Source organism: Mus caroli, chromosome 17 (assembly GCF_900094665.2).
Source record: "Mus caroli chromosome 17, CAROLI_EIJ_v1.1, whole genome shotgun sequence".
Taxonomy (NCBI): domain Eukaryota; kingdom Metazoa; phylum Chordata; class Mammalia; order Rodentia; family Muridae; genus Mus; species Mus caroli.
Window position 1 is genome coordinate 24,541,563 of NC_034586.1, and position 19,986 is coordinate 24,561,548.

Here is a 19,986-nt window from a genome sequence, read left to right on the forward strand (position 1 = left end):
AATGACAACAAACCCCCCAGCACTTTGGGGACACAGCTCAGTGACAGAGTGCTTTCCTAGTGTATGTCAAATGTGGGTTCAACCACCAGTACTGGAGAGAAGAAAGTAAAGGAGCTGGACGAGGTGAGGCAGGCGGCTCAGGACTTCAAGGCTAGCCTGTGCTACACTGTGAGGGCTAGCCTGTGCTACACCGTGAGCACAAGGCCAGACCCTGTCTCAAGGAAAAAACAAAATGATAAGGCATAGAAATGATCCTGAAAAGAAGCACTTTTACCCGTCAGTTTGCTGAGAGGTTCAGAGCCCCTCAACAGTGGGGTGGGACTGAGAGGTGATGTGTCACCTTTGTCGATGGCCACAATGTAAATGGTACAAGAGTCTCTCCGTCACTACTGTCTACTCGGTCAGAACTGTCTAAATCTCTGCTGGGCGAGTAACAGCAGTTGGTGCTTTATTATAATTATTTAGCGTGGAGAAGACCAGGTGACAATTCTGTAAAGTCAGTTCTCTCCTTCTACCATGTGGGTCCCAGGGATAGAACTCTGATCCTTAGGCTTTGCAGCAAGCATCTTTACCCACTGAGCCATTTTGCCTGCCACAATTGAACAATGAGTTTATTAGGTATCCTCCCCAGATATTGTGTCTATGTTAAGCAGATGTGGCTACACAGGGCTACACAGAGAAACCCTGTCTGGAAAAAACAAAAAAAAAAAAAAAAAGAGAGAGAGACACACACACAAACTGACACATACACACAGCCAATAAACACACACACACACACAATGGCAAGGTTCTTACAGCAGGAATTCAGAGAAGGAAGACAAAAACAGAAGTGGGCAGCAGAGAGAGGCTGGGTGCATGAGCGCACGAGCACACGCACCGGCACTGGACGTGGTGCTTGAAAGTGGTGATATCGATGTCCACGTTCCCAGTGGTGGAGCCCTTCTTCCTGTGCTCCTGTTGGAAATTCTCCTCGTTGTACACGCTCCGCTTGACATCGTACACAAAAGGGATTTGTCTGTATCTGTTGCTGAAACTCTGGAGGCTCCTCTCTGTTTGCATTGTTCCTGGATTAGCTGTGAAGACATCAGGGAAAAACAGGTAGAGCTGGGCAGTGGTGGCGCACTTCTTAAATCCTAGCACTTGGGAGGCAGAGGCAGGCGGATTTCTGAGTTCGAAGCTAGCCTGGTCTACAGAGTGAGTTTCAGGACAGCCAGGGCTGCACAGAGACATCTTGAGAAAACCAAACCAAACTGAACGAACCAAACGAAACGAACCAAACATGTATTAGTGTTGGCGAGATGGCTCAGTGGTGAAAGCCCGAGGATGCCTACAGGTTATCCTCTGACTTTACATAGAATATATGATAACGCTTGGCACACACACACACACACACCCCAAATAAATAAATGTAACAAAAAATATTTAGGGCTGAATGTGGTAGCATGTGCTTATTTAATCCTAGCTCCTGGTAGGCAAAACCAGGAGGATCCCTGTGAGGTCCAGGCCAGCCTAGTCTACATAGCAAGTTCCAGGCCAGCCAGCCAGGGCTACATAGAGCAACCCTGTCTCAAAAGAGTTTTGAGACAAAAGAAACAATTTTTTAGAAATTTAAAACAATTAGCACTTTTCTTGATTTAAAAAAAAATATTTTTATTATTTGTTTTTGTGTATGTGGACGAGTATTCATGCGCGTGTGTGTGTGTGTGTGTGTGTGTGTGTGTGTGTCTTTCTGTGGGTATGTTCTTTTTTTTTTTTCTTTTTTCTTTTTTAGTTTTGGTTTTTCGAGACAGGGTTTCTCTGTGCAGCCCTGGCTGTCCTGGAACTCACTCTGTAGACCAGGCTGGCCTCGAACTCAGAAATCTGCCTGCTTCTGCCTCCTGAGTGCTGGGATTAAAGGCATGTGCCACTACTGCCCGGCATGTGGGTATGTTCTTATGTGTGTTTACAGGTGTTCTCCAAGGCCAGAAATAGGAGCTGGCATTGGTGGCTGTGAGCTGCCCAGTGCGGTTCCTAGGAGCCACTCTCAGGTCCTCTGCAAGAGCAGTGTGCACTTGTGTCAGCTGAGCCATCTCTCCAGCACCCTTGCCTTTTTTTGAGTTAGGGTGTCTTGTAGTCCAGGTCGGCCTCAAACTCACAATGTCGGCAAGGATAACCTTGAGATCATGGTCTCCCAGCTTCCAATGCCCCACGTGGTGGGACTGCACGCATGGGCTGCTCTCCCTGCTTTCTTTGTTGCTCAGCTTGGCTCAGGCTGATGAGTTCCCTACTGTCTCCCTGACTCAGGCCCCCGAGACAGGATCCAGAGCTGTGGGCCACTGCCTGCCCTCCTCAGTATATTTTGAAGGTAAGATAATTCACATATACTGATGATATCTTTGCACAGCAGTTTTCCGAGACCCTTCCTCACAACCGTTCTGTCTCAGAATCAAGGGACATGTTATTCTCATTTTCCTAATGGACACAGGTATGGTGGCCTGACCTGTAATCCCAGTACCATAGCAGCACAAGGATGACAAGTTTGAGATCAGCCTGGGCTACATGGTCAAGACCCTGTCAAAATAATCATGTGAACAAGCAAATCCCAACCCAACTGAACAAAGCTCAGAAGTTCTGACAACTTCAGTGTTTACTATTTACTCTGTGTGTGTGTGTGTGTGTGTGTGTGTGTGTGTGTGTGTGTGCCCGGTAGGGGTGTGTGTCTGATAGGGATTTTAAGAGGATTCACTCCGTAGTCCTGGCTGGCCTTGAATACCTCAGAAATCCACCTGCCTCTAACACCCAAGTACTAGGGTTAAAGGCATTTGCCACCACACCTGGCTTTTATTATTATTATTATTACTTTTAAAACAGGCCAACCAGAGCTTACCATTGCATCAGAGGACCTGCTGGCCTCCTGTTCTTCCTGCCTCCACCTTGGAGTACAGTAAGTACCCACCACCATGTCTGAGTAACAATCCCAATTAGGGGACTCAAGAGCTGGCTCAGTTGTTCTGCAAACAAGAAGACCAGGCTTGGCTCCTAGCACTGACATGGCTGCTCACAGCCATCTGTAATGTCTGTTTCACAGAATCTGATGCTCTCCTCTGACCTCTGCATGTACCAGGCATGTAGATGTTGCACAGACATACATGCAGTGAAAACATTCATGCATATAAATTAATAAACATAAATAAGTACAGGTTTTCAACAATCATTTGAATTGGGATTAGCACTGAGGCACCCTAAAGGCAGTACAGCTGACTTCCTTTATAGCCCGCAGCGTGGTCATGTTGGTGCACGATGACCATTCCCTCCACAGTGCTAAAGGTTGAGGGCGAGGTTGTCTTCTAACTTCTCCTCCATGGAATACAGCAGGAAGATAGCAGCATCTCCCCAGTGGGGAGCCTGGTGTCGGGCAGGGGGCTGGGGGGGGCAGGAAGGACCACCCACGGGCAGCCTACAACCCCCTTCCCCCCACCCCTGGTATCTTCCTGATAACCATCAGCCTTGTCCTTTCTGACAGGCATAAGGTGTTCCTCAGTATACCACAGTGATTCAGCATGGCCACAATTCAGGCCCTATCTCCTCCACTGTAAAACAGATTCCTGTGTTAAAATCACATGACCTAGAGAGATACTGAGGGTCCCAGCCTGGGGAATGGAGAACTCCCTGAGAAGGTGAATTGAGACCACCGAGTTCAAGTGAGGGGGGGAGGGGAGAATAGGTATTTCAGGGACAGGATTTAGAGATGATATAAGGGAAATAAAATATCTGAGTGACGTCAACTTTAAACTGGGAGAGGGAAGAAGAAGGGGGTGGAGGACAGAAAGGGGGTAGGTTTAAAAGTGTTCCTAGAGGAGGGCTGGTGAGATGGCCCCTGCCAGCAAGCCTGACAACCGTGGGACCCATGAGGTGAAAGGAGAGATACCAACTTCCACAAGTTTTCCTGGGACCTGCACCGGGCAGTGTGGCCCACATCTATGACCACACACACAAAATAAACAAACTTCAAAAACAAAAAGAAAAACCTGTTTTTAGAGGGAGCTGAGTGTGTGGCACATGCCTGTACCCTCAGCACTTGGGACACAGAGGCAGTGAAGATCAGGGGTTCAAGACCAGCTTCGGATACACAGCAAGCTTTCGGTCATGAGATCCTACTTCAAAATAAACAAACAAAACCACAAACCAAATAAAAATGATTTCCTGAGTCAGAATTTCTGGGGCAGTACAAAAGTGTGTTTTAAGAAGCCGGGGGAGCTCAGCATAGTGGCGGCGCGCACGCACTTGCCTTTAACCCCCAATCCAGAGACAGAGGCAGGTGGATCTCTGTGAGTTCCAGGCTAGCCTGGTCTACAGAGTGAGTTCCAGGTCAGCCATAGTGAGGCGCCTGTGTACACAGAGAAGCAGCAGCACAGCTGAGCTAGGGAGCCTGATGCGGAGCAGCCAGGTAGGGTGGAGCAGCCCGGAAGCTCCCTGCACTACCCGCTACTTCTCTTACTTGTCTTTATTGTGAGACAGGCTCCCCACAAAGGTAGAGTGTAGTGGGCTTTGGCATCCCCCTCCTCCTGTCCCCAGTTAGCCAATGCAGGGTTACAGGTGTACAGGTGTAAGCCACCATCCATGCCTTAATTCTTTTTGATTCTTCCTTCTTAGGCTGGGACCCATCTGAGGGCCCAACACATGCAGGGCTGCTCTACCCTGAGCTGTAGTCCCAGCCTTTATCTTTAAGCAGGCTTTCACTGCTAAAAATACTTAAAAAAATATACAAGCACGTTAACACAGCTCTTTTTGCTTCTGCTACCCTCAGCCATCTGTCCATCCATCCACCCATCTGTCCATCCATCCATTCACCCACTCACTGATTCGTTTAAAATCTCTATTTGGGGGGGGGGGCTGGTGAGATGGTTCAGTGGGTAAGAGCACCAACTGCTCTTCCAAAGGTACTGAGTTCAAATCCCAGCAACCACATGGTGGCTCACAACCACCTATAATGAGATTCTGATACCCTCTTCTGGTGCGTTTGAAGACAGCTACAGTGAACTTATACTAATAAATAAATCTTAAAAAAAAATCTCTATTTGGAATATCTTAAATGCAAAAAAAAATGTAACCCAATTTATAAAATGTTGACCCAAAGGACCAGAAACCCTCAAAATTAGTTAAGGTACAAGAATATCGTTTACCTAATTAAGTCATCTTTCACATGCTTTCTAAAACCATAAGACAAAATTCACTTCCAATTAAAAAAAAAAAAGCACTTGTAATTCTCAACCAAAAGTCCTCATTGCCTGTGACTCTCAGTTTTGGTGGAGAATGTATTGGGGATGGTCTAGTGGCAGGAAATGCTTGAAAAGTGGCAGCCCTCCAGCTGCTGACAGGTCACATAAACACCTTCCCTTAATGCTATTCAGTGTGATACCAAGCAGGTGTGGTAGAGAGATCTTCATTACTGGGCTGAACAGAGGAGACTTCATGGGAGGACCCAAAGTCCAGCAATAAGGGCTAGAAGACAGAGAGGGGGGAGAGAGGACAGAGGGCGGGCTTAAGGCAGAGAGAACAAAATGAGCAGAACAGTAAAGTCTGGAAGCAAAGGGGGCCCTGGGCTGAGGCCTGATGAGGACACAGAGAGTGGATGTGTGGGGGGCCCACAGTCCAGTTCCTTCAGCTGTGGACAACACAGAGATACGAATTTTGAAAGGATCCAGTATGCAAATCCCATGTTGTCTCTAGCCATTTCGGTTTCACGCAGCCTTTCTATAAGGAGAGAGTTCTAGGGAACACCGCCATTCATTCATTCACCCATTCCTTGTGCCTGGGACCCTCCTGGCTCTGCAGGTGACCCAAGCAGCCACGCTCCGGGACGCGAGCGGGCTGTCAGCTCCCAGGCGGCAGCCAGTGCTCCGGACGGCTCCCGACCGAGATTCACCTGGTTTCCGGTGGCCCGCAGGAGCGCAGACGCTGGGGACAGACTCGGCTCCAGCCTGGCTGGCGGCAGCGCTGCGTACGCGGAGGCCGGCAGTTCCGGAGCCGTTGCTGCAGAACCCGCCGGCGTTCCGGCTGTGCGGGTGACGGGCGAGGATGGCATCTGGGCGGAGGAGAAGGGGTCCCTGCTGCCCTCCACATACCCGGATCTTCTAGAAATAGCCACGAGAATAAGATTCCCCTGTCTCCTGCTCGGTGTAGGCATGGGTGGATGTGGGTTCTTACGGGTCTAACTTTCCCCATTCACTTTTATTAGCTTTCTCGGCTTCTACGGAAGATTCCACTAGGTGGGAATGCAGGGTCGCATTGCTCTTGTAGAGACTAGATCCAGGGCCTATGAAAGCTCAACAGACTTACCTAAATGAGACGCGGTCAGAATGCTCGCTCTAGTTCTTCATACTCTCAGAGGCATGAATTAAGTCTTTAATACCCACCCACCCCCAATTTTCCTTTAAATTTCTAAACTTTGTATGGCTCTAAAGGACAAGAGTCGGTCTCAAAACCGAGTGATGGTTTTTGGGGTGTTGCACATACGGCCTCATCACTACACAGCAGAGGCTTGGTCTCCTGGTTTTTCCAAATGCTAGAATTACAGGCTTTGTAAATACAAATAAATAAATAAGAAGGGTCCCCGGGTCTTTCCAAATGCTGGAATTACAGGTTGTGTACATATAAATAAATAAAGTATTAAAGGGTCTCCTGGTCTTTCTAAATGCTGGAATTACAGGCTGTGTAAATATATATATATATATATTATATATATATATATATATATATAATATATATATATATATGAAGGGTTTTCTGGTCTTTCCAAATGCTGGAATTGCAGGTGGTGTAAATATAAATAAATAAAATATATGAGAAGACCTTCCTGAAATGGAATGACTACTTGCAGTGTGTGTGTGTACCTTTCCCTTCCAGTACTGGGTATTGAACCCAGGGCCTTGCAAATGCTGGTCCCCTGCCTGGAAGTGGGCCATTCATGATGTCTACCTCTGACCTCCTGCATTGGAACTCCCTGTGGGTCCCTGGAACCTCCTTCTGCAACTTCTGCCTGAGAACATGTAGGAGCGCCTGAAGGGAGAGCCTGGGCTTTGAGGTAGGACTAATATTTGCCTAGGGGGCAGGTTTCACCCGCATCCCGAGGTGAGCCACTTGTCCTTGAGCAGACCGGAATGCGACAGCTTTCTGGACAGGGCCTGTCTGTTCTTGCAAGTTGTTCTTGGAAATTGCCGGCTCCAGTGAGCAGGTTGCTCGGAGTTCAAAGATCGTTTGGCTCTCTTCCCCGACGCTGTCACAGCGGCTTTCCGCCATGGCGCCAGGCATTCGCCCGTGTGACCACAGAGAGGCGCGCGCGCCCCGCGCTGCGGCCTCCACCCTTGGCGCCCCGGGGAGCCCAGTCCCCGAGAGTTCCTGCCTCGGCTCCCCAAGCCGCGTCCCTATTCTCGCGAGATCTGCCGGCCCTGCGCGCTCTTCTCGCGAACCCCCGCCCGTGGGCAGGTTCCATATTGGGTAAGATCTGGGCTCGGAGCGGGGCCTCCTGGAGCTGTTCTCGCGAGAGTTCCGCGAGAGGCTCCCGGCCGCTGCCTGTGGGATCGCCGCCACTGGAGCCCGAGCGGGGCGCTGGAGCGCGAGCGGGTGTCCTGCGGCGTCGGCGTGCGCTCCCTCCCCGGGGAGCGGCTGCAGGAGGACCGCGGCGGGAGCAGCCTCGAGCCGTGCAGCCGGCTCCGGCACCTTGCCGAGGCTCATAGGAGCCGCCGCGGCTGACAGGGGCGGCGGGTCGCAGCCTCCACACCTGCGCGGGCGGCGGGCGCGGGGTCCGGTCTGCCGCGGGCGGGCGGGCGCAGAGGAGAGCGTGCGGCTGCAGGCAGGAGCCCCCGCTCGGCCACCTCCTCGCCCCGCTGCCGCCGCTGGAAGATGTCGCAGGAGAGGCCCACGTTCTACCGGCAGGAGCTGAACAAGACCATCTGGGAGGTGCCCGAACGATACCAGAACCTGTCCCCGGTGGGCTCGGGCGCCTATGGCTCGGTGTGGTGAGTGTCGCCGGGCCTCGGGTTAGGGGTGGGGTGGGGGGACGCGGTGGAGCAAGCAGGGTGGCCCAGCATGCCTGAGGGCCAGGCCTGTCCCCACAGCTCAGCGATGCGCCCAGCGGCAGGAATTCTCCTCCGGGCGTGTCTGGGGGTGCAGGGGGCAGCTGGAGCGGGACGTGTCCTGCACCCCTCGCCCTGCACGCGCAGGTCGGGGACGAGCCGTATGCGGGAGCGGGTCAGCCGCGGGCGCGGTGGGATGCTGCTCTACCCTGCGCTCTCCCTGCTCCCAAGACTGTTCCTCCCGGGGGTCCTTTGCTGCAGCGCGGCCTCAAGACCCTGCCTCCGGGTACCGCCACTCGGGACGCGGGAGCCCTGCCCCGGGGAGCAGACGAGCTGGGCGGAGCTCCTGCGAGGAGCAGTAGGGCAAAGCCTGACCCGGGGACTGCGGTCACCTGAACGAAACTTGCAAGAGAAAGCGCTCCTTTCCCGGAATTTTTTTTTTTCTTTCTCCCCCTTTTCCCATTTTTGCAAGCCTCCATCGAAAAATCCTGTCTCAGGAAACGTTCCTTTGGGATTCGCACTTGAATTAGCAGCACCCCTAAGAGCTTAAAATATCGACTTTATCTCGGGGACCACGGTGCCAGCTTGCGTGGTGTGTTTCCGATTCGGTTGAAAGCGTATTTCCTTTTCGGGGAGGGAGGGTGGCAGCGCCTTGCAAGGACGCTCCAGCTCGCCGCTTAGTCACATACCACTGCTCATTTCAGTATTGTTTGACAAAACAGTTTTCCATATCGAGCAGAGGGGCGCCCCTCAAGATCAAGAAGGTAGGACTAGAGCTGGAGGTGTAGATAGCTTTTAATTGAATTAATTCATGGGGGTGCTTTTCTTTTTTTTAAGTCCCTTAGAAGATTTGCGAAGTTTTATCAGCTTGTAAGCAGCAAGGTACGTGGTGGTTTTCGGGAGAGCCTGGAACATAGGAAACGATGCTTTTTAGCTTTCCTTAACACCGGGTGGGGGGGGGTGTGTGCTATTTTAGTTCCACTATGGCTCTCCCTGTCTTGCCTGGAACTCAACAAATTTTGTCTGCCAGCACTGAGAATAAAGGCTTTTGCTACCATGCAAGGCCCTGGGAGCAGGTTTCAGATTAAATTTCTACCATAAAACTTCCACTCCAGAAATGTTCTCTAAGGAACTTTGAAGGATTCACACAGTATCTTTTATTATATCTTTTAGAGCTCCCTATCTGACAATAAGTGTCAGATTCAGCAGATGAGCCCTTCCTGTGTTTTAGTGACTTAAATGCATTCATGGTTTCCGAAGGAGTCTGGGAAATGGTTTTTGTTTTGTTTTGGAACAAATTCCAGGCTTCTGGATGTGCTAACCTTTAAGTATGAGTCCTGTGTTACTTAAAGTCACATCGTGAATTTCCTGTTTGGTAGAATCTTCTGGGTAATTGAGATTGTGCAATTGTGTCCAGCAACAGATCATATTGCATTTGCTGGTTCAAGCTGCTTAAGCTATGTTGCAGAGGATACCGACCTGGACATCTTTCTCACTGAGTCTACAGAATGGCAGTTTACACTTTAAAGGAAATGTCAATAACATCTCTCATGTATTTGTGATTGATCTGTTGCATCATTGTTTCTCTAATACTTACCAGCTCCTTAAGTACCTCTATTCTTCATTCCTAATTGGTACAGTACTAGAAGTTTGTTTCCATTTGAATGCTCAGGGAGTGAAGCAACAGAACTCGGGCCTTCTGGGATGGTGAATTTGCAAGGTTTCCTGTGGACACTACTGCCCTGGCAGAAGAGCCAGCGCCACAGTGAAACCAACTCCACTTCCTCTAGTGCTGCTGTTTTCTGTGTAATGTAATTGAGCACAACCTCACAATTAGATAGACTTCTACCAAACAGCTTCTTAAACATAGGTAGTGCTGGCCCAGTGATGGAACGCAGTGGGACACCCCTGGCCTTGCCTGTGGGAGGCCCTGCATTCCAGCCCCAGCAGCAGTGCACCACACAAAGCAGGTTGCTTGAAATAAGGGCCCAAAAGGTATGCAGCAAAAAGCCTGTTTCTGTTTCTGCCCTGCGTGCCGGTCTTCCAGAGACAACCACTGTTCAGTTCCTTGCCTGACTTTCCAGAGAGGAGGAGTTTCTAGCTTAGAGATTTATTATGTAGCCTATTGATGAGGAAAAGATAGCTGAAATTGTGTCTGACCGAGCAAATGTCACCTTCAGTTAGATTTACAAGTGTTAACTTCTCTCAAGTTATTTGAAATTGTGTTTTCAATTAGCTTTTTAGGTGTGACTGAAAAATACTTTTATGTTTGTTTGTTTTTTGAGATGAGCTGTCCTAGAATTCACATTGTAGACCAGGCTGGCCTCCAACTCAGATCAGCTGGACTTTGCCTCTCAGAGTGCTGGGATTAAAGACTTGCAACACTACACCTGGCTTCTTGAATTTCTTTTTTAATCCACCTTGAGGCCTGTGTTCCCTTTCTTCACCTTCCTTCTCTGAGATAGTTTGATGTTGGGGAATAATGAAGTCCATTTGAATGGATATAATTGAGGGGGATTTAGAACTGAGCTCTTGAGAAGAGAGCAGGCTGTTCTACTGGTGACAGTGGAATAAGTCAGGAGGGACCTGAGGTCTCTTCAAAAAAGGAATCTCGAATGGGACATGATACACTTTGATTTGTAACTTAATTTTTTTCTTTTAAGTTTAAGATTAATTTTAATTTGTAGTATGCAGTGAGCGACAGTAACAAAAAACAAGAAGCAAACTGTAGTATTATTACCAACTGTGACTCTAAGATGAATGAGAGTCTAGAAATTGAGAATTGGTATGTTTTTACAAATATCTTTCTTTTTAAAAGTGTAAAGGGAAATAAACTAAGTTCTCTAAGTTTTAAGGAACTCTATTTACTGCCTGAAAAGGGAAACGAAGCAAAATCGTTAAAGACCACATTGTTGCAAAGCATTGATTGTGTGGTTTGGGGCGTAGGGGAAAATCTTTGTGGTGAATTTAAGGAAATATAAACAGGAACGTCAGTGTCTTTCCTCTGGGGAAAGGGGCTTTCCAGCCCCTTGCTGGACACACTTGGGTACCATGCCTTGGGAGTGAGAATTAAGAATTACTTCTAGATCATTCACAGCTATTTATTCATTGGTCTGTATTACATACCACCAAACTCTGGCTAGAATCAAGGCTAGAGTCTTGAGCTAAGAGTACAGAACGAGACAGCTCATTTTGTCATTGGGCTTGTAGAAGAATGGATGGATTTAATGGCTGCATTTTATGGGTTGCTTGCTGTGTTGTAGGCATGGCTATGCTTAGTTTATGATCGGCATGTAGACATGTAACAAACTTGTAGCTAAACATGGTAATTTCTTCTAACTAAATCTGATTTAGCATGCTATATAGGACAAGATTATTCCAGTAAATATAACAAAAATAAATGAAGCTTTTTTTTTTTTTAAGTATTAATAGCCATTTACCATTAGTTTTAGTTAGCCAGGGAAAAAATAAAACTCCACGATTAGGTATGACTTTTCACTCTTGACGACTGAGAAGGCTGGGCCTTTACTATTAGTTGTAATAATAGCCGGTCTCTCTTCCTTCCCTTCCTGCCTTTCTTCCTACTTTCCTTCAGGATAGAGCCTTCTGGTCTTGAACTCTTGATCCACTTGTCTGAGGCTCTCTAATGCTAGGGTCATAGGAGTGGACCACCAAGCTGCTTTTAGCTGACCTATCTCCCATTACAGTCTTGTGACTAAAAGTAGACTAGTTAACTGGATGTTACCAGTCTTAATAAGCATTTAGGTTTGAGGCCAACTGCAGAGTGAACTCAGCGCCCTTTCTCAAGAAAAACAATAAATAGACAAAAAGTGCCTACCAAATGATTGGCAAGAGGATGTGTGTGTGTTTAGATTTCTTTATTTGTTATTTGTATGAGTGTTTTGTTTGAATGTGTATCTCTACACCACAGAGTGCTTGGTGCTCTGGAGCCCAGAAGGGGGTATTGGATCCTCTGGACTTGGAGTTACTGAAGGTCGTGAGCCAACAGAAGCCCTTGCCAGTGCTCATAACCACTGAGCATCTCTTCCCCAGCTCCCGGCAATGGTTTGTATGGGGGGTGGAGGAGAGTTCAGCCGAGCTAGCTGTATAGTTTATTTTGTTGAGTTCCGTTTCCCACTCATGACGAGCACTACACCCCAGGCCTCTCAGTTCTGCCACTTTTCAGTTTTGAATATTGAGGAGTATTCTTTTGATTTCTCTTTAATTCAGCCTCAGAGATGATCTGTTGGCTTTGCCTTCTGTGGACAATGTTGGGAATTGTGCTAAACCCTTAAAGCTTAGGACTCAAATGTCGAGGAATTCCCTGGACGCTGTCACTTTAGTATTAACTGGCATCTTTTTTTTTTTTTTTTTTTTATAAATAAATAAATAAATAAACAAACATTTTTTTAAAAAAAGGATAATAAAGAAAGAAAGACCAGGCTGGCCTCAAACTCAGAAATCCGCCTGCCTCTGCCTCCCGAGTGCTGGGATTAAAGGCGTGCGCCACCACGCCCGGCTTAACTGGCATCTTAATGTGATTCTTTGGTTTATCAATGATCTTCATTTAAGGCATTATCAGTCCCTCTCTTTCTAGAGTAGGTGGGTTGCTTTTCCCTCTCTCTCTCTCCTGCATCTTTAGTGACAACCCTGGGGGCTGTGCACGCTAACCATGGGATCCAGTGAGCTGCACTCCAGCCTCCAGGCTGGCGTTTTAGCCTAGTTCTGTGGATGAGCTGGGGTTAACAAAAGACCCTGTGCTGTATGACCATCAGCTAGAGCTGAATGGATCTGGGAGCAGTCAGAAGGGGAAGGGTTTGCAGCTGCTAGGAATCGTACATGGTCAGATTTGCCTTTGTAAAGACCAACTTCTGTGCTGAAAAAGTAAGCCAAGGTGGGTTGCAGTCAGAGCAGAGCTGGGGTCTAGCCCCCTAGTTTTTCATTTCTGTTCCTTATCTGATCGAGGCACTAACTAAACTGTTTGCGGTTTATGGTAGCACAAGAGAGAGAAATCATGGCAGGGACTTGACCTATGCCCTGTACTCTCATCCACAAGTCCTAAGTGCCAGAGCCAGAATTTTTGTTGAGCTCGGAAATTCAGGGTACTCCACTTCAGCTCTCTAAATAACATGCTTACTTCAAAAAATTTGTTTGTTTGTTTGTTGTTGAAGGGTTTTGCTGCCAAAAGGAAGGGATCAAAGAGATTAGCTGCTGAGTTCAGCTGAAAAAGAAAGAGGAGCTGCTGGCAGGCTGAGTGTTTTCTAACATCTTTGACTTCCAGGCTTTTTCTTAATACTTGCTCATATTTTAAGTCACTTGTATCTTCCTCAGAGTATCCGAGCATTTAAAATCCCATTTATTTTAATCTTTGGCTCTGTGTCTGTTTTCCATTCCTGCCTTTCCCTCATTGTGTTACCTGGCACTGATGTTTGTCTGTAAGACTCCAAGGAATGTTAACTTGAATAGATGTGACCAATACCTGTCTACAGATACCTTGTAACAGCTCTGCTCTGTCCTGTCTTGGCTGTCTTTATGTGATGCACACTCTCTGGCTCTCTTGCTTGCTCGCGCTCTCTCTCTCTCTCTCTTGCTCTCTCTCTCGCGCACACGGCTCTCTCTCGCGCACACGCTCTCGCTCTACACACACACACACACACATCCCGCCTACACACACTGCTTTATCATTTGGTTGCAGAAAGTAAGTTCCTGAAAACAGGTTCCCATGGCAACATAACAGAAAGGTAATAGAACAAATGTTTATTCTGTCTAGACCTGTTGTCTGACTAACTGTAGACCCTGAACATGTTTGCTCCTGTCACACTGAATGATGTGATTACAGATTTCCTTGTTTCCCTCAAAACCTCCTCCTTGTAGATCTTAGTGGGGTTGCCACTGTGCTTGTGACGTGAAGGAAGCTGTGTGTGTGCCCTACTACAGGTGTATACTGGTTGTGTCCCCAAGCTTGCAGGCCACAGCTTACCTAAAACAGCAGCAGTTGCTCCTTTGTTGTGATAAGTTCCTTAGCTTAGTATTGGTAGTGTTAAGTGTTGTTTATAAAGTCCAAAGAAAGCAAGGGACCTGGGGAGGTGCCATAGTGTTTGCCATGAAAGCATGGGGCCATGACTTGGATCCAGGCAGCATGTGAAAGCCGGACACAGCACATGTGTGAGCTCAGTGCTGGGGTGCAGAGACAGGAGGATGGGTGGAGCCTTTGGACTAGCTGGCCAGCTAGCCTAGCCAAGTTAGTGAGGTCCAGATTCAGTGAGAAAGCCTTTCTCAAAACATGGTGGAAGGCACCTAAGGTCAACCTCTGACCTACACACATGCACACACAAAAGCAGGAAGAGACCTAGGTTGCTTTGGAAGTCTTTGTAGCTTTTCTTTCTTTCATATTGTTCAGTGTCATCATCTCAAAACTACCTTTATATTTCTAAAGACAGCCCCTCCCCTTTCAAGTGACATTCTAGTAGCTTGTCAAATCTAGGGCAGCTTGATGCCAGGGTATGTATTGGAAATCTGTGTCAGAGAACCATTTCCATCTGGTGATTCAGATCTGGAAAGGATGACATCAGCATGTGCCCACAAGAGGTCAGAAAACAAAACAAAACCTCTTTTGATGTGTGAAGGCTCTGGGAGGCTGTTTTAGTTAAATGGGGTGTGAGAGTAATTGGTCTTGATCTTGAGCCCTTTGCTCGGATCCACTTGGACCATTGTCATGCTCATAATCAGGCCTTTGCTCTTTCCTGTAACACGCAGCTTGGGGTGTCTGGCTTGTGCAAGTACTGAGTTCATCTTGTATTACCGCATTCCTGTAGCAGATCTAATTTAATTCCCAGAAATAATTTTTTTATTCTTAGTATCTTCAGTAGGTGACTCCTCTTTACCCTTCCCCCTTAAACTTCACTAGGGCTTTTGCTAGCTCTAACTTCCTTGAACTTAGATTTAGAAATACATCGTTTAATCTCCCAGTTGCCAGTGAAGACTTTAGTTTTTTCTCATCTGTAAAAAAAAGAGAGAAAGAAAAATCCAACTCCCTAGTAATCATTGTGAAGTACTGATGTTGACGTCTTGTGTTGAGATAGTTGTGATTACCTGATTGTGTGTGTGTGTGTGTGTGTGTAAATGTTCTTGCATGTGTGTTTGCATATATGCAAAGGCCAGAGTTTAACTTCAGTTATTGTCCACTATGACTTTCTACTTTATTTTTGATAGTATCTCTCACTGGATCTGGAGCGCATGGACTGCTTAGACGAGCTGGCCAGAGATCCTCAGGAACCTTCCTGTTTCCAAGCACATAGTCACCTACCTGTCTTTTGTTGCTGATGTTGTTTGGTTTATGTTGGTACTGGGATCAAACTCGGGTCTTCATACTTGCTGCTGGACCACTTTTCTGACTGAACCATCTCCCCAATTCTGCCGTCGTCCCCTTGTGTGATGCTGCAGTCTGGCTTGCTTAGGTTTCTGATTCCTTATGTAGTGTTCTGAGTGCCCTCTGGTTGGGTGATCTCTCTTGAAATGAGCAACTCAATGTTAAATGATACTGATACCAGGCAAAAGGTTTAAAAAGTAACACAGTTAGTTATCTGAGATGTTGGAGAAGTTGTTGCCTGGTTAAGAACACTGGCTGTTCTTCCAGAGGATCTGGGTTCAATTCCCAGGACCCACATGGCAGCTCACAACTGTCTCTAATTGTAGTCCCAGGGGATCTAACACCCCCACACAGACTTACATGCAATACACATGAGAGTTTTAAAAATTGTGATCTGTTATTTCTTTGTATCTCTAAACTTCATTTACATATTTACATCCCCAAACATGGTGTAACATAGGGTCCTTGGCCTGTGCCTGTTCTGAGGAGCAGAAGGTGATACTTTGTTGCGGGTCTGACTGGGTATTATATATTTAACAGCAGTGTTGTCCCCCAATCTTAAGATTTATGACAATTTCCCATTGTGACAGCCAGATTTGTCTTATAAGTGGTGCCTTATGTTGGGGGAGGGTTGGAAATTAGTCACCTTTAATTGAAAACGTTTTACACAACAGTACATATTTAGAATAATTGGTCTTGACTAAAAACTATAGGCTAACTTGAACACTGTACCTGTCAGCAGAGAGGAATGCTATACATGGGGCTTCCTTCAGCATGACCTTCATTATCTTCAGGAGAACACGAGAAAGCGTTGTCGAGATCCCAAGCTTACTGTGGATAGGACCGCTTGCACAGATCGTGGGTAGCTGGTGGGTAGCTGTGTAGTGCTGTGAAGAAACAATGAATGTGAATAACTTTGTTTTCCTTTTGTCATGATTCCTCTTAGGACTTGTAAATGTTTCTGGAAAGGAAAGCTTACTGAGTATGTTAGCATTAAGTCCAAATCTGAAGGTAGTGCTTTTCCCAGCATCTCTGGTTTTCTTTTCTTTTCTTCTTCTTTTTTTTTTTTTTTTGGTTTTTCAAGACAGGGTTTCTCTGTATAGCCCTGGCTGTCCTAGAACTCACTCTGTAGACCAGGCTGGCCTCGAACTTAGAAATCCGCCTGCCTCTGCCTCCCGAGTGCTGGGATTAAAGGCATGTGCCATCACGCCTGGCTATCTCTGGTTTTCTTGCCCTTTCTCTCCTACTGTAATCTTTCAGTAGGTAGCTCTTTTCAGAGTTCAAAGATACGGTATTCAGGCCAGCCAGGGCTATATAGTGAGACACTATCTCAAATAAAATAAAAATGTTAGAAAAGCAAGAGAATTTCACGTGAACACAGAACAAGCAGTAGCAGTGTTACCCATTGACGTGACCCAGCTTATGCTTGACACAGTCCAGATATATAAGCCATCCCTGGCTTGGGGCACACCATGCACACTAACCTGGCTGCAGATCATGGCAGTCCTTCTTTCTACCTCTGTCTCGGATGGGATTACAGCTGTGCACCACTGCTCTTATTTTGAAGGTTCTTGTTAGCATTTTAGTCTTTAAAGTATTAGACAATTACAGAGGGTGAATTTTTAGTAATCTGTGGATTCCAGCAGTAACAAAAAATTAGCTTTATTCTTGACTTAGAGCCCGCTATTTACACTCAAATTTTGGTGTTTCCTGAATTAACCATAGTAATGAGTGAAGGGTTCTGACATGGTAATAAATAATTCTGTATTAGAATTTGTAACTTTTAATATTTAATGCTGTGCTTTATATCTTTATTTCTATGTACATGTGTGCCTGTTCTCAAGTTTGTGTGGAGGCTAGAGAATGCAGTCTATCTTCCCTCAGACAGAATGTCACCAGCCTGGATCTCTAGTTAGGCTAACTGGCCAACAAGTCCCAGGAATCCTCCTCTTCTGTCTCTACTCAGTCCTGGAGTTACGGGTACACACCACCACAGCCAGCACTTAAGTGTGGTTCTGGGGATAGAACTTGGGTTCTGACAGCCCCACTTTGTGTCGTCCTCATACTTCTTCAAAGTGCTCTGTTGTTCTGATATCCTGTGTTTATCTTTGGGCAGTTTTACTCATCATCACCATCATCATTTTGCATCATGACTCATTCTTAAGTTTTCTTTTTCTATGTATATCCATTTTGGGCACATTGCCGTACAAAAGTACTCTTGGTGGTTGGGACTCCTCTGTTGTGCTAGGAGTGGTGGTACCGACCAGTAATTCCGGTAGTCAAGAGGTTGAGGCAGGATGATTGTGAGTTTGAGGTCAGCATGGGGCACCTTGTGATAATCCTATATCAAAAGAACTAGGAACATCTAATCTTGTAAATTCTGAGTTCACTGAGATGTGCAAGATTTTGTAGCACCCCTGCCTTCCCTGATTAGTTTTTATTTTTTTAATGATTTGTTTGCTTTCTGTGCAATGGTGTTCTGTTTGCATCATGTGTGTCTTTCTTTCTTTTCCTTTGCTTTGATGAAGTACCCTGACAAAAGTAATGTGCAGGAAAAAGGTTTCTCTTGGCTCACCTCTGAAGAATACAGTCCTTTATGGTGGAGGTGGTGGGGGTGGGGGTGTCAAGACAACAGGAGCCTAAAGCAGCTGGTCCCAGCCAGTCCACAGTCAGGAAGCAGAGAGTGCTGAGGTCATGCTGCTGTTCAGCTCCCTGTTCAGGATCCCAGCCAGGGAATGACTGGATGTTCCCAGCCCAGTCAGTGTAATAAAGATAATCCCTCACGCCCAGAGGCCTGTCTTCCAGGTGAGTCTAGATCCTGCTCAGTTAACAACACTATTATAGTGTGTGTGTTTATACACACTTATGTTTAAGTTTTGGATTTACTGTAGTGAAGAAAATTTGTTGATACCTCTCAGACAGTGTTCCAGACTCACCAGCATGTGGAACAGACTACTTAGAAATAAAGAAACTGACTAGGGAACTATATTCACATAGTGTGGACATAAACCCAGAAGTGGTGCTTGTCTGTGCACTATAGTATTTAGGATGGTTTCATGGAGGAAAAAAGTATTGAGAATTATTTTGAGAGCTGAGTAGACTACTCAGTACAGCAGGAGAGAATATCATGTAAGTGAACAGATGCGAAGAGGACCAGCCTGACCCAGCTGCAGCTCTCAGCTGTGTCTCACAGTCACTCAGGAGTCAAGATGTAGGTCTACAGTTGGACTCGGGTAACTGCTTTCCCTAATAGTTGACTTGTGTTCCTGACTAGCAGAACTTCTGTACAAAGCATAGAGCTGTTACCTTGACTTATACAGTGGAAGAAACAGTATGCCTTTAATCCCAGCACTTGGGGGGCAGAGGCAGGCGAATTTCTGAGTTCCAGGCCAGCCTGGTCTACAAAGTGAGTTCCAGGACATTCAGGGCTACACAGAGAAACCCTGTCTCAAAAAACCAAAAAAAACAAAACAAAAAAAACCTTCCTGTTTGAAGTGTTGGCTTGGACTGATTGGAGGAGGAAAGGGCTGCTCTTGTACAGTCGGCTGCAGTTTGTCTGCAGACACCCCTGTCTTTCTGACTCCCCAGCCTTCTCTATTCTTGAGGTCAGCAGTGATCTGGTTTTGGTATGTGTTTATTATTTTTGTTTTATGATCAGGTCATGGCTAGGTGCCAAGGATAAAAAATAAACCACAGCTTCTGCTCTCTCACAGACTGGAGTAGGAAACAAGTATGCAGAGGAAAGGTGGTTCTGAGTTCCGTCTTTAGAGGATTAGTTACAATATACTGCCAACTGTAGTAGTTCTCAGGTTCCATCTAAGGGTTGTTGAATCCATGTACACTTTTAACTTGTAGAAACTACAGGTATCCATAGATTGACAAATCATGGAGGATTTCAAGGACTCTCAGTTACATTTTAATAATCTTCTCTTTTTACTATTACTTCAGAGATATGCTCAACTTGCAATGTGAGAGAAAGATCTAAAAATATTGAGAGTTTACTACATAGAAAGCCCCATGCTGGAAACTGCAGGTACAGACTTATTTTATAGTTGGATATTCATTTCAACTTGGAGTATTTAAAACTACCTTCTGGGGCTGGAGAGATGGCTCAGTTGTTGAGAGTTTGAACTGTTCTTGCAGAGGATCCAAGTTTCATTCCAGCACCCATACTCGGAAGCTTATAGCTGCCTGTGACCTCAGATTCAGACATGGCCTCTACAGACGTGGTACTCACATGCACAAGCCCCCACACAGACACAAGCAACACTTTTGGGTTTTTTGTTTGTTTGTTTTTTTGTTTGGAGAGGAAAGGATTTATTCAGCTTACACTTCCACACGCTGTTCATCACCAAAGGGAGTCAGGACTGGAACTCACACAGGGTAGGAACCTGGAGGCAGGAGCTGATGCAGAGGCCATGGAGGGGTGCTGCTTACTGGCTTGCTTCCCCTGGCTTGCTCAGCTTGCTTTCTTTTTAATTTTTTTAATTAGGTATTTTCTTCATTTACATTTCAAATGCTATCCCAAAAGTCCCCCATACCCTCCCCCCCACTTTTGTTTTT

The 19,986-nt window shown here is 46.5% G+C and overlaps 2 protein-coding genes across 5 annotated transcripts in view; one reads left to right on the forward strand and one right to left on the reverse strand.

The window, feature by feature from the left end:
- Positions 1-6,514, reverse strand: part of Slc26a8 (solute carrier family 26 member 8) — a 51,192-nt gene extending 44,678 nt beyond the window's left edge. Inside the window, exons 1-2 of one of the 3 annotated variants that reach the window (XM_021150005.2) lie at positions 5,906-6,514; positions 878-1,073 (exon numbers count right to left, since the gene is read on the reverse strand). In XM_021150005.2, coding sequence (XP_021005664.1) covers positions 878-1,059 — 182 coding nt within the window. In that variant the 5' untranslated portion in view covers positions 1,060-1,073; positions 5,906-6,514. Of the gene's footprint in view, positions 1-877; positions 1,074-2,866; positions 2,918-5,778; positions 5,883-5,905 lie in introns of those variants that run through there. The other 2 variants (XM_029470864.1, XM_021150006.2) reach the window with 2 other exon arrangements.
- Positions 6,515-7,480: 966 nt separating this feature from the next.
- Mapk14 (mitogen-activated protein kinase 14) overlaps positions 7,481-19,986 on the forward strand; it is a 56,342-nt gene continuing 43,836 nt past the window's right edge. For both annotated transcript variants that reach the window (XM_021186017.1, XM_021186018.1), the window contains exon 1: positions 7,481-7,997. In XM_021186017.1, coding sequence (XP_021041676.1) covers positions 7,882-7,997 — 116 coding nt within the window. In that variant the 5' untranslated portion in view covers positions 7,481-7,881. The remainder of the gene's footprint in view (positions 7,998-19,986) is intronic.